General features: G+C 42.0%; 1 protein-coding gene across 1 annotated transcript in view; it reads left to right on the top strand.

The window, feature by feature from the left end:
• PLPPR1 (phospholipid phosphatase related 1) overlaps positions 1-15301 on the top strand; it is a gene marked incomplete at both ends in the record, with an annotated part of 121298 nt that extends 105997 nt beyond the window's left edge. Inside the window, 4 exons of the mRNA XM_079706330.1 lie at positions 2403-2653; positions 6252-6428; positions 10301-10432; positions 15269-15301. Of these exons, the coding sequence (XP_079562456.1) occupies positions 2403-2653; positions 6252-6428; positions 10301-10432; positions 15269-15301 (593 nt within the window). The remainder of the gene's footprint in view (positions 1-2402; positions 2654-6251; positions 6429-10300; positions 10433-15268) is intronic.

Consider the following 15301-nt stretch of genomic DNA (forward strand, 5'->3'; position numbering starts at 1 on the left):
AGGAGCTCAGGATTAACAGAGGAATAGCTGGAATTTCTTACAAAAGCCCCGTATGATCTGACATTGTCTGTGAATCACCGCTGCAGCTTCCACTGCACTTTGCTGGCATGGCCCATGCCAGGCAAGTGGAATCCCCGGGACTGCCCTTCTGAAGGTAAATCAAATACACCAGAATGAAATGTTTGGAAAGCAAATGCTTGTTAAGCCATCAGGAGAAGCAGACAAAATCCAAGAGAGGCAAAGAGAAGAGGGGAAAGCAACTTTCAGCAATAATATCACATGGCAGCAAAGTGGAAATTTGCCCGTCACAGATTCACTGTGACCATGGACCTGGCACTTCAGACACCTATCCAAGGAGCCTAGAAATCCTCTATCTCAGAAAGAATTCACCCTAATTGGAAGCATTCTGACAAATAAAATCCCAGAGGAAAATGCTGTCACTTTTCCCTTTTTAAATCACGTTACCCTAGTTTCCTGGAAAAGTATGTCTAGACAGACTTACTGCCCCTTGAAAAAGCCAGGGACCTGGTCTTTGAGAATCTTGCTTGAAGATGTAACAAAATTTCTAACCAGACTTCAGAAACTGTGGGTGAAAATTACCACGAATGACCAGTGAATGCCTACTCTCAGAGGTCAGACGCTATGAATGTGAGCCGGCTAAAGGTATTAAAAGAGCCAGTTCTCATTCTGATAAAGCACATACTGGCAAAGCCACAAAAAAGAAAATTATAACAATCAATACAGGTCAAAATGGAAACCGGATGAAGGTTTCAGCCAAACTTGTCTTTGCTTCTGCTCTAATGGATTGACTTTTAGGTGCTGAAGTCAGCACAATTTGCAGATTCAAGACATTGAATATGGAAGTCAGAATTGGATAGAAATGTAATTGAAAATATAGCAGATCCTTGACATTTACAAGGGTTAATGCTGCCTCTCACACTTGCCAACTTCTCCCATAATTGAGTCACACTTGAAAAGTCTTCTTTATCTCTTCAAATGACTTGTATGTACCTTGCCTCTGCACAGCTGCTCTTGATATATTTAACAGAAAACAGTCCACAGAGAATCCATAGATGTATGTATAGGCTTTGAAAGATCCACAGTGAAACTTCCTATAGGGAATTCTGCTTATTCATGTTCAAGCTTGCTGGGGGTAATCCTATATTCCTGTGGAATTTACCAGAGAACAGATAAAATCCAGGAAATATAGCCTACCCACGGGGTTCTTGGCCAAGCAGGCCAAGTCAGCATGGTGGGTAAAAGAACACCTTCCTTGCTCCGAAATGTCTATGTCCTAACCCCTAGAAACTGTGGATATATTACTTTACATGACAAAAAGGAATTTATATGTGTGATTGGATTAAGGGTTTTGAGATTATCCTGGATTATTCAGGTAGACAATGTAACCTTATAAGAGAGAAGCAAGAGAGTGAGTCACGGAAAGGAACGTGACAATGGAAGCAGAGCTCGTATGATATGATTGCTGGGGAGGTAGGGGGAGAGCGGGGGCACAAGTCAAGGAATGAAGGCAAGAAGCTGGAAAAAGCAAGGAATGAATTCCACTCTGGAGCTTCCAGAAAGAACACGGCTCTGCCAACACTTTGATTTTAGCCCAGTGAAACCTATTTTGGACTTCTGACCTCCAGAACTGTAAAACAATACATTTGTATTGGTTTAAGCCACTCAGTTTGTGGTAACTTGATACAGTCAACAACATTCATCTTTAACACTCTTCCTCCTCATTTTCTGTTTCCAACATCAAATGAAACATCCAATTAAATCAAGGTTTCTAGAGTGATCTTTTTCTCTTTTAGGGACGACTTCCTAACAACCTCATTCTCTCACCTGCCATGATAACTCCTCCAAGGAGTATCTGCATTTCCAACAGGACCAGGGGGAAGGTATTTTCTATAGAAGGAAAGAGAACTAATGTTGAGTAACTACTTAATGCCAGGCACGCAGCGGGTGTTTTGCACATATTTTATTTCATCTTTCCAACTCCTTTCTGAGGTATCACTCCCCCCAACCACTTTGTGATAAGGGTACCAAGATTCAGAGAAGGTAAACAACTTACACTGTGAACGAGTCACCAAAGGTGGGTCTGGAGCCCAGCGCTACATGACTCCAAAATTCAAATTCTTTCCATTAGCACATGCTGCTTCTAATTTACTTATACAAAATAATGAAATGCTAACAGCAGCGTGACTGCACCAATTTGGAAGAAACAGTGGTTTGGGAAGCAGGCACCACTCCCTGGAAAGACAAAGGTGAGGGGACAATTTGACTCTGGGGAGGACCTTTCTGATAGGTTGTCATGGACTCTCACCGCTGTTTTTCTCTCAGGGACAAAACCAATCGATGGGGTATGTCACCTTTCCTAATTATTTTAAATCTCCTCATAGGAGTATTTGCTTTTGGGCTTTTTGCTACTGACATTTTTGTAAACGCCGGACAAGTGGTCACGGGACACCTGACGCCGTACTTTCTGACGGTGTGCAAGCCCAACTACACCAGCGCAGACTGCCGGGTGCACCACCAGTTCATCAACAACGGGAACGTCTGTACTGGGGACCTGGAGGTGATAGAGAAGGCTAGGAGGTCCTTTCCCTCCAAACATGCTGCTCTGAGCATTTACTCCGCCTTATATGCCACGGTGAGTATGACCCACGTGGAGTTTTGGCTGTGATGGGTCTCTCCGCCATCCTCCCCCCCATTCTTTCATTACTTCTGGTGACTTTTAAAGTCATGTTACAATATGTTTCTCCTTTATTATATCATGCTGTTGCCCCCACCCTCAACATCCCAATGTAAGACCTGCCAGAGGATGTTAATTCTGGCAAGACTGTTGATAATCACTTAGTCACATCCTCCCATTTTACAGATGCAGAGACTGAGGCCCAGAGAATAGCTAAGAACACAGAGTCAGAGCGGAGGCCCAGGCTCCTGGCACCGGGTATGGGGTTCTTTCACTGCCCAGAACAGCACTCTTTGCCAAAGCTTTGGTTGGTTCTAGAACAGCACACATTTCTCACACTTGTCTACAAATTTGCAGGTGTGTGCCTCGGGTGAACGCCTGCCTGGGCAGTGAGGCAAACCCGGATAAAGACATGGCTTTCCTCTGCTCCTCCTAATACTCTTCTTCATCACTTTGCCAGGACAGATGGGTGATCCTAAAAGACCCCCAACACCCACAAGTTTACTTCTCACTGTTCCGTAGGTCACACAAGCTTTGACTGCCCCCACTGGGGTATAATATTCTAAACTTTGTGCTCTCATCAGAGAGAAAGCCCAAAGTGTGTCTCGCATCTTAAAATAGAAGAAATGATGGTGTCCATCTTTTTTTCCTGCTCTTTAATTGCATCCACTTTGGAAATGACCTCATTTGACCTTTTTCTGACCTCTGTTTCCTTAGAACCAAGCGTATAGAAGTAGAGGGATCAGTGCAAAGGTTCCACTGCTGGATATCATGTGTATTTACCTGTGGATGAGTGACTATTGGCTGAAAACACCCCTTTTCCTTCAACTTATTTTATATTCGGGGTGTGACTAGTCTAGTGATTCTCAGTGAAAGGTGAGGTAGGAGAAGGCAGAGGAAAGACCCCTTTCAAACTACGCAGTCTTCCCAGAGACTGAGTGTGCCCTCGCCCCGCCCCCACGGAGCATGTCCCCTCCCGTCCAACGACAGTCACTGCACTCCCTACTGAGTCTGCTTCTGATGGAAGTGTGTCCGTGCCATCGCCCCAAATACGTACATTCAGGGTGGAGTGAAGGTGACTGACTACAGGTCTGGTCCACTTAGTAGAGTTTGAAAGAAATTGCTGAATATTCTCTTTAAAACAATGGCGCTTTTTTGTCCAATTTATAGGATAACATCTGTAGGATCAATTTTCCAAAATAAGCCTAATTATTTCTTTTAGATCTACTCTTTAATGAATACATGTCAAAAGTGATTTCAGCTACCCCCATATTAAGGAAACATGAACATAAATAATACAGACGTCTGATTTATAAACAGACCAGTTTAGCTCAGTGAGGTTTCTTGGCTTTACTGCCCACCCCCCAAAAAAATCTACACCAGGTATTTTTTAAACAAAGTCTTTTCAGGCATTTGGCATAGTTACCAGTTTTCAAAATACCACTTTGTATCCTAGATTATCTAGGACCTAAGTTATATGAAGCAATGTATTCTTGCACCTTTTTCTGTATTTTTATCAAACTCAAGTCATCGTTGTATGAAATCTTTTTTTTTTTTTTTTTTGCGGTACGCGGGCCTCTCACTGTTGTGGCCTCTCCCATTGCAGAGCACAGGCTCCGGACGCGCAGGCTCAGCGGCCATGGCTCACGGGCCCAGCTGCTCCGCGGCATGTGGGATCTTCCCGGACAGGGGCACGAACCCGTGTCCCCTGCATCGGCAGGCGGACTCTCAACCACTGCGCCACCAGGAAAGGCCCTGAAACCAATTTTTACAACACCATTATAAAAATAAATCTGTTACTCATCAAAAAATACTGTCTCATCAAGTGAGATATAAATTTCTCTTGGGAAGAAAGAAGTTATCTTACTCAGAATAGATGCTTATATAGCACGTTTTCAAGGATTCAGATATAATCCAATTCAAATCATGTCCCACAGACAGACTATAATCAGAAACCCTGATACAAGATTCCAATTGTGTAAACATTTTTCCGAGCCCCTATTATGTGTGCTTTCAGAAATTACTCAACAAGGATTTCCTAAGTACTAGTTAATGCTGTGAAGAATAATAACTAACCATTGGCCCATGTTATTAATAGTTTGTAATCTTGGGCTTCCCTGGTGGCGCAGTGGTTGAGAGTCCGCCTGCCGATGCAGGGGACACGGGTTCGTGCCCCGGTCCGGGAAGATCCCACATGCTGCAGAGTGGCTGGGCCCGTGAGCCATGGCCACTGAGCCTGCGTGTCCGGAGCCTGTGCTCCGCAACGGGAGAGGCCACAACAGTGAGGGGCCCATGTACCGCAAAAAAAAAAAAAAAAAAAGTTTATAATCTTATAGGAAAGATTTATAAAGGCTATAATTAAAAAACAATATAGAAGCATAAAAAACTAAATTTAAATATATCTAGTATAGATGTTAAGTAACATTTCCTACACAGCCTCAGAATGGTGTAATGATATGCTTTAATTTATGTAACTCTGATCTAACCACAGTTTTATAAGGTATCTATTACACGTAACAAAGAAAATCCCATCTTCCTGTATTCACACCAGCGCTGAAGGATCATTCTAGGAAATTAAGTTTCCACTATACTACTTTGAAATGCATCTATGTGAACTTACATGTGCTCAGGCCATACAAGCACACCATAGATTGTAATTTAAGTATTGGCAGACTATTTTTCTGGGTTGCAAACTCATTTAGCACACTTGTTAAGAAGCGATGATAGATCAATTACGCCCTCTAGTGGTTTCTTGTAACCATTACCAAAGGTTGTGTAACAAAGTATTTACTTGTTTGAAAGAGGCACATCTTCCTAACTCTAAGCCACAAGGGACACATTTGGTAACTGAGCCTATGAAATACTTAAGAGTCTTACCCAGCTCCTCACAATGGAATAAGAACAACCTACAACTCACAGGTCATAAGTTGCATCATCCTTTACTTACATCAGGACTTCCCAACTTTTTATATGTCGTGGCCCACATAGATAATTTTACTTTAAAACATGCTGGAGTAAATGAATGGATAGGGCTGATCAAGCTATCCCAAGGATTGTGAGAATCAATTTCCCAGCACAACCGAAACGCATTTATGTGACACACTGGTTTGGAAGTTCTAATTCAGTCAATTAACTAATCAGTCAATGCTTTTATATTCGTTGAAAGTGTGAAGAATCCGCTAGGATTATGGGGGACACAAAAAGTGAAATGTATTGCCACTCACCTACCTGGTCTTCTCCATAAAATTAATTCTCATAGAAGATTTATTTGGCATCTGAGATTCTTACTTGGGTTTCCGAATACCCCAAGTGATTCTTTAGTTTGTTGCATAAAAACTGCAGGCTCTGAACCTGATTGTTATGCAGTCATTCATGTCACTGTAATTTCTGTTCCCATGCCCACCAGAATGCAAAGCACCGAGACCAATGTACATTCATTCATCGTTCTTCCTTTGGTGCAGGCCCGTTTGTGTGTGCTGGTGTATGTCCGTGCATGTGTGTATATACACCGTATGCAGAGGCTGCCAGTCACTGCCCGGTCTCTGTCCTAACCTAGATGTACATCACAAGCACAATCAAGACGAAAAGCAGTCGACTGGCCAAGCCGGTGCTGTGCCTCGGGACCCTCTGCACAGCCTTCCTGATGGGCCTCAACCGGGTCTCTGAGTATCGGAACCACTGCTCGGATGTGATCGCGGGCTTCATCCTGGGCACTGCTGTAGCCCTGTTTCTGGTAGGTCAGCTTCCCTCTACTTTTTTCCCCTCTGGTGCCCTCTGAAATGCTGCCCAAGATCCTGGCAAGTCAAGCTCCCCAGACTCCAGTCTAAGTCCAAGTTCCTCTGGCCCCAACCTTGTGAGTTGCAATTACTCGCCAAGTATCCTGTGCCCTTTCTTTCATTAATATGACTGCATATTCCCCCTGTGGGTCAGGAGTAGGATGGCTTCAGGAAGGACAGCTTGCTCCACTTGCTTCAACCCTGGCCTTGGGGCTGGGCAGACACAATTTAGCATACATTCAAACCATGATTCTCTAAATACTTGTTCAGAACGTACTGGGAGCATAAGCTAAGTGTTGCTTGGGGGAAGAACAGAGAACGAAGTATTGACGCAAGCAGGCAGCTCCTTCTCCAGCATTTCAAGAAACTCCACTCTGGCCCAGACTTGCATATCCCACTCAGAAATATGAAAACCCTCAGCTAACCACACCCAGACGTTTTAGGGGGCCTCTGTTATCTGAACATGCCTCTTGGGCATCTTATTTCCACTATAAGTGGCCTCTCAACCACATAATACTTCCTGGAGAAGGGTTCTAGTTAACTTTTATTGTTTTTTTAAATTTTTGCAGATTTGAGGTATGACAGGCATACAATAAATGGCACAGGAAGTGTATAATTTGACCAATTTTGACCTACAGATACATCCTTCTCTCCCACCCTTCCTTTCCCTTCATTCCTAAGCAACCACTGATCTTCTGTATTAGATTACCCTAAGATTTAATATTAATGGAATCATACAGTATGTATTTTTTTTCCTGGCATCCTTCACCCAGCATAATTATTTTGAGATTTATCCATGTTGTAAGCATGTTATCAGTAATTCCTTTTTCTTGCTGTGTAGTATTCCATTGCATGGGCATACCATAGAGGTTCAGTTTTAAAAATTATCTTCAAGGATTTAAAATATACCCAGAAGGGACTTCCCTGGTGGTGCAGTGTTTAAGAATCCGCCTGCGTATGTAAGGGACACGGGTTCAAGCCCTGGTCCGGGAAGATCCCACATGCTGTGGGGCAACTAAGCCCGTGCGCCACAACTACTGAGCCCACATGCCACAACTACTGAGCCCACATGCCATAACTACTGAGCCTGCATGCCACAACTACTGAGCCCACATGTCTAGAGCCCATGCTCCGCAACAAGAGAAGCCACCACGATGAGAAGCCCCGCACCGCAATGAAGAGTAGCCCCCCACTCGCTGCAAGTAGAGAAAGCCCGTGCACAGCAACGGAGACCCAACGCAGCCAAAAATAAATAAAATAAATTTATAAAATAAAATAAAATACACCCAGAAGGATTTACAGTAAATCACTAGGCCTGCAGATGTTGTGCATGAAATCAACCTCCTAATAACATTCAGCAGGCCTCCCCTAGGAGACAGATGCCATCACAGCCTGGATGTGCTTCCTCCCCTTCTGCCCTTTCTGGTCCAAGGCACCCGTTAAGACTAACATCACACGCAGATAGATTTCACAGGCCTACGACCTAACTTCTCCTTGTCCTATCCCTTCCATACGGGGATTCTGTATGTATGTCCTCCCCAACATACAAAATGCACATATGCCTCTCCCAACCTCTAACTCAGAGTTTCCCAATATTTTTACCTGCTCAGACACACACAGAAAATGCTTGCATTTACTCGGAACATTAATTGGCAAGCTCCATTTGAATTCAAAATTATTTTTAATGGATCCAGTCTTTCTTTCTAAAGTGAAAGATGAGGGACTTAAATGCAAATTCTCTGGATGAAGCAGCAGGAAAAGTGGTGCTGAGATGATCCTGAGATGTTGAGCTCTCAGAAGATATTTCCCTAAGGGTGCTTTTTAAAAGGGGGAGAGAATACAGGTGACTTCAAGAGAAGAGAGGATTTTACAAACAGAGATCAATAGTACATAAATGAAGGCTTGGACTCCAAAGAAACACTTTTGCTGTTCCCATAAGTCCTGGACCCAGCTCAACCCCAGCTAAAGAGAAAAAGTGGTACTGACTGTTCCAAGCAATTTCATGGGGTCTTTAGGGGATGAAATCCAAAAACTTTGTGTTTGCCGAGGCCCCATGCACAAATTCTGCTTTAACATTCAACTTGTGTTCTCTCAGTAACTTGCAGCCCTCTTTCCTACCACTTGGTTACTGTTAAGTCTTGTATTGCCTTCCCAATTGATGATGAATGTCAAAATTTGTTTTCCACAAATGATCTTTACGTAAGACCCATACCTGCTGTTGAACGGGTCTGGTAGGAGGCAGGCCACACTGTCCCCCACTGTATCTGCACGTACACACCTCACATATACACTCGCCAAGCTGGGAAATGGGAGGAGCGGACCTTGTAGAAGAGAACGGAAGCATTCCAAAGCAGAGACTTGGAGGAGGCCGAAAAAGAAGAGTCTGAACAGGAGCATATTTGTGGCCTATGTTCATTATGGTTTTGTGTTTCTTATGAAGAGGAAAGTGGGGGAAAGGGGAAGGAAGTTAGTTGAACAATTCCTACATGCCCTACACTTTATATACACCAGATCATGTGCTCCCAGGACAACCCTAACAGTGTTTTTTACTGAGGTAACTTTGGTTTATAACGTATGTTTCATGTGTACACTATAATTTGACATCTGTATACAGATGCTCGCCCCCAAAAGTCTACTTTTCATCTGCCACCATATAATTGACCCCCTTAACCTATTTTGCCCTCCCTCCGCCCCCCTTCCCCTCTGGTAACCACCAATCAGTTCTGTGTTTGTTTTGTTTATCTTGCCCTAACAGTATTCTTATCCTCATTTTATAAAAGAGGAAAGTGAGGCTCACAGATAAGTGACTTGCCCAATGGCCACCCAAGCAGTAAGCCAGGAATCTGACCTGCTCTCTCCAACCCCAGAGCTCCTACACCCTCCACTTCTCCCATTTCCTGAGTGGGGGAAGTTTAAGCAGGGCTGGAGAGTAAGGTAGAGGAGAGCCAGGTAGAGAATATTCATGCGAACGTTCTGTGGGGTTTGAGGAGCTACAGGAAAGATTCAGAGGCACTGGATATAGAAAAAACGATGCAGAACAATGGAAGAGAGTATGGAAAGAGACAAGATGGTTAGAACAGACTCAGTTATGAAGGGGGCTCAGTAGGAAATAAAGACAAGTGGGTAGTAATTTAGAGAGGGAATTTTAATGGAAGCAATAAAAGTGCCACTAATAAATTATGTGACTATTTGCTAAGGAACTTAAGGGTAATCATCTTAGGTAAGAGTTAAAGACTAGCTAACATTGCATTTTTGCTGTATGTTTGGCACTTGTTAAGTGGCAAAATCCTACAGCGGTGGTGTGATTTAGAGGCTATGGAGTTTAAATCTGTGTAACCTTGGGCAAGTTATCTAAATTCTCTGTGCCTCCTTATCTAAGTTGGAGAGGATAATAGTACCTCCCTTATAAGATTGCTGAGTGGATTAGATGAAATAAGGTAAACCCTCAGGACAGTACCAGACACATAAGTGGCCCTCAGTAAATGTTAGCTGTTATTATGAGGTGCTTTACATTCATCATGTCTTTTAATTGTTGTAAATCTATGAGGTAGGTATTACTCCCATTTTTACAGGTGAGGAAACAAGCTCAGTGGGGGTAGACTGAGCATCCCTGGCCATCTGGTGATCAAACAGATGCTTCCTCAGCACCTAGAACATGCTCAGCAGCAGACAGCCTGAACCATGCCCCAGGTCTTTCCATGGTCCCTACCCACTGGCTCACAAGTCACTATGCAACGACATTCTAAGGGGGAAGGCCTGCCATCCACAGAGATGGCCAGGCATTGACGGCTGCAGTCTGACCCCAATCTTTTTTCCCCTCATCCTGCAGGGAATGTGTGTGGTCCATAACTTTAAAGGAACACAAGGATCTCCTTCCAAACCCAAACCCGAGGACCCCCGTGGAGTACCCCTAATGGCTTTCCCAAGGATAGAAAGCCCTCTGGAAACCTTAAGTGCACAGGTACAGTAAAGTGGTTTTAGCAAACCAAACCTGGAGGCTCCAGGCCTGTTATCTTGGAGGTCAACTAATCCATTCCTCTACTGAAAACAGGACATAACTGAATCCACCCAGCAACAATAATAATCTGACATAAAGGCCCTCAAGAACTTCACAGCTTCCCTCAATTCCTTCCAGGGCTTGGCCCTTCCTCAGGAAGTTCTTAGTCATGTCTAACTTAAACCCCAACTGCTTCAGGATACCTTGACCTCCAATGTAATAACACAGTTGTGAAATTTACACCAACTCTTGGGGGAGGCCCATTTGATTTAGTAACTAGGACAACATTTGGAAAGAAATGCTTTGTACATCCAGTGATAGATGTAAATTGGCAGCACATTAAAAAAGGTAACTAAGCGTCCTTTTGGATCTGTTTTGATGACCCTCAAAAATTCAGTGCAACAGTACTAACTGATCACTTATTTACACCAGAACCTTGCTTCATGCCAGAGATGAATAACTAGCCACATAGTCCTGTGCTCAAGGAACTCACAGATGATCAGGCAAGGTGTATATAAATCAGTAACCATAATATGGCATGCTGAATCAGATACACGAAGCGCTTTGTGAACACAGATGAAGAAGAAATTTATTCTAAGGCAGGGAAAGCCACGGAGAAGACTTGCCACCTGAAATGAGCCCTGAAACATGGTATAAAGCACTGACTTTTGCCTGAGACAGTTGCTAGGTGCTTTACAAATATATTTTTATTTGAACAAAAACTTACTGAATCAGTAGTATAATTCCCATTTCACAGATCGAGAGGAATATGAAAATAGCAACAGTAAATTACTTCCCCAAGCCACATGGCCAGCAAGTGGGAAAACTGGGGTGAGCGGCTCTTTAAGCAGACAGAATGGGGATAACTAATAATAAAACAGGGTTTTTATATCATGACACATTTTTCATGTAGCTGAATCCTGCTAAAATGTTTATTTTCTGTAATAGTCTATCTTGAAATCTTGTTGTATTTGGCATTTCCTTACTAAATCATTTTTACACAGCGCAAGAGAAGCAAATCTCCTCCCACTGGAATTATCATGTACTTCCTATCAATATAGTATAAAATATTTCACTATTTAAAGAGTAACTATCAGACATCTGAGAAACTATCCTACTTCTTTTCACATTTAATGAAGTCTAATTTTATTAATGAACCAGAAAAAAAAAAAAGCTATTTTCACCTTGGGAAAAATATTTAGGGCTCTCCATTAAACCCAGTGCCAAGTATTTTGTTCGTTTTCCCTTCACCTGTATTAAGGTGAAAATTTTGACTTGGTCCAATTAGAAATAACATAGTGAAATTTTTACTACTGGTTTGTTTATATATAGCCAGTTAATGCAGGTTGAATGACGAATTAGCTAAATAATAAAACCTTGTAATGAAATGGTGAAATAGACTCTCCCCAGTTTTTCTTCCCTAATTATGTTCTTGTACCTGGTGAGGTCAGAGTGGTTCCCTCTATTTTTTGAGATGAAGCAACTAATGACAAAGGTGAATTTAAAAAGCAAGCTGAGATGTTTGCCAAGTTCCACAAACATATCAGTCTGTCCTTGTAAATGCTGTCGACTTTGCCCTGAATGTCCTGGTCAAAGAGCACCCTGTTTCTGCCCCATCCTTTCACCCAGCACTGCTCAAGCATCACCTTCTGTCTGAAGCCTTCTCCAGACTTCTCTCTTCTCCCTCAGGACCAGTAGTAGTTGACCAGGCCAAGAGACATCCAGGCCATGTTTTGGGGGATTCTACTTACATTGAAAAATGGAGTGCCAACCTGATTTCAAAACCTGCTATTCGCAATATAGATTTTTAAAATTCTTTAAAAATATGTTTTAGTTTATTATTCACTACAGGCAGTTGTTGAACTTTTCAAATCTGTCCATGTATCTTTATTTCCATGTATATCCTCTCATCTGGGCACAATTTGAGGCCTTTCGTGAATACCAGGCTTGGGTCAAAGGGACCCCAGGGCCCCAGGTGTGATTGCCCCTCACAATTAATGTCAGTAATCCCCTCATATCTGCCTCCCACAAGGACTGAGAGATTAAGTATATGAACCATGTCTTTCTTACTCTCTATATTTCCTGGCATTCACTAGGGGTGAAATAAATATGTGATAGATGGACAGATGCAAGCCAGAACCAAAACCTGAACTAGACCCTCTAGTCAAAACTGAGAACCTACAATTGGGCTCTAGTCAATATGTGAAACTCCATGGTAAGTAGAAGTTTATGAGTAATGATGAACAGGACTTCTGCAGGCTAGTCAAAATAAAGCTACAGGAAGCCGGATGGAAAGTATTGCCTCTTAAGTGATGCCTTCCATACTAGTTGTGCAATATCCAAGTAACCAAGCATCTGCTTTCCACATGGGTAGTTAGGAGGACATACCCTTTATTTGTGGGCCAAGAAGAGAAAATGAGCAATTATTGCAAGCCCCCACATTCAGTCCTTACAATAATCCTGCAATTTGCATTATTCTTCGACTTTATAGATGAAGTAAGGCACAAAGAGTTTAAGTAACATGCCGAAGGTCACCCAGTCAAGATTAAGACCCCAGCCCATCTAATTCTAAAGGCCCTGCTTGCTCTTGTACACCACACGGCCTGACGTTTGAGGAAAATTCCATTTTGAAATCCACAACTCTCAGCATTGAATATGGAAACATGCTCTAGGGAACAGTGTGTGTGAGCCAAGCTGCACAGGGCTGGCAGAGTTTACACTGAGCTACAGCTCTTCCAAAATAAATATGCCCTGTGTTTTCCCCTGTGGGCGAGAGCTTCCTGTGCAACAGCAGCAGCCATGGCTTCTACTAGAAGCTGCTCCTTTGTAATTTCTGGGATAGAACCATCTTCCCGGGAGGAGGACTTGTGGGATCTGAGACAAGATATGAACCTGCCTTTAAAGCACACATTCTCACACGTGAAATCCATCCAGCTGTTCAGAGTGCCTCAAGGAGAAGACTGTCTAGCTGGGGAGGGAATGCCCTCACCCTCCCTTGCCTTCTTCCAGAGACATCCTTTCCCCTTTGCCACAGGGAGCCCCAGAGCTTCAGTGTTCTTTCCTCCTCTCCAAAAGATCAACTCAAATTTGAGTATTTGCCTTCTGTGGTTGAGACGGTACATTTTCTAACATCTTTCCCCAATACTAAAGAGAAACCAGAAAGTAAAAAATTACAGAATCCAAATGAAATAAAAATGGTCAAGTTTCCAAAGCTCCGAGCTATCCTCGTCCTGTGGCCTCACACCAACTTTCACCTGTGTAATCAAGCTTAGCATTGAGCAACTGTGTCTTTGCTGAACACAGTTTATATTAACAGAGAAATGAGAGATGAGCCAGTGTGTTAACTCACTGTGTGTGGTATAAAGTCTCCTGATGGGGGTGGGGCAATATAGGGGGGAGATGATGTTTTTTTCTTTAACAAAAAAGAGGATCCAATCTATCTCAAGACTCAGATACCTATGACCTTATTCCAGAAGATTCTGATTCAGCCATTCTGGGGTGCAAAGCCATATAAGAAAATAGTCCCAGAGGAATTCTAATGGTCACCACCCCTTGATTTAGAACTAGTGATATTATAGACTTCAAATTATAAATAGAAAAAAGAAAAGACTCAGAGAGTTAAAGAAATCTGCCCAAAGTCACCCAGTTAGTTATCTTAGGCTGTTAAACTACTTTATCTTTACCACCCACTTTTAAATGGACTCTTATAAACATATAAATGACCAAATTATTGACCAAAAAATTTAAAAAGAAAGCATATTATAAAAGTAAAAACAAATTTTTCACATTATGGCAAGAAATATAAAAACCTCAATTTTCACAAATATAGGAGATAAAAATACCTTGAAAAATGTGGAATATTCAGTTTCTAAAATTCATAGTTGAACTCTCAAGAATATACATCTCTAGTGTCCTAAAAACAAACAGGAATCTGGAAACCCATAATAAATTAGATCTAAAGCCACCATTTCTTAAGGTATTTACCAATCCCATGGACTGGAAGGTTTAAGTTCAAACAAAAGAGAAAGACTTGGGCCTGAAAAAAGGTGGGATTATATATAAGTTATATAAAACAAAAGAGATAAGGGTTATTATGAACAAACCATATAAACAAAAATTAATGGAACTACAAGGAAAAGTGGACAAAGCTGCAATAATAGATTTTAACACTTCTCTCAGTAATAAGCAAATGAAATATAGTAAAAGACAGATGATTAATAAAGTTGATCTAAGGCACATATATAATCCTTCTCAAAACACACAAAACATTGAAAACAGACCACATGCAAGACTATAAAGCAAATCAAGAAACTTCAAAAGCATCTAGATCACATTCTCTAGAAATTCAAAGATACCTTAAACCAAAAACCCTTGTGCATCCAAAAATATTAAACTCATTGCTCTGGAACTCATGACTCGGAATATATCATATGGAAATTTTTCAAAGATTAGAACTGTTCAAAATTAAAGCCACGATGTTAAAAAAAGATATGGGATGAAGCTAAAGTTACTTTTAGATCTTCAAATGTTTCATAGAATATAGTTAAGCATGATATAAGACATGGTCTTATTTGGGTTGAAAATCTATTTCATAGAATATAGTTAAGCATGATATAAGACATGGTCTTATTTGGGTTGAAAATCAGGGAAGTTTTAATAGAAGAGGTAACAATTTGAGGGTCCTTGGAAGACCATGTCAGGGAGTGGGAACAGAATGAACTTGAGACAGGAAAGCAAGAGGATATTCTGGGGAGAGTGTGTGCATGAGTCAACTAAGGTTTTATCTGCTTGTGTTTGCAGAATCACTCTGCCTCTATGACCGAAGTTACCTGA

The sequence above is a fragment of the Hyperoodon ampullatus genome (assembly GCF_949752795.1).
Source record: "Hyperoodon ampullatus genome assembly, chromosome: 6".
Lineage (NCBI taxonomy): Eukaryota > Metazoa > Chordata > Mammalia > Artiodactyla > Ziphiidae > Hyperoodon > Hyperoodon ampullatus.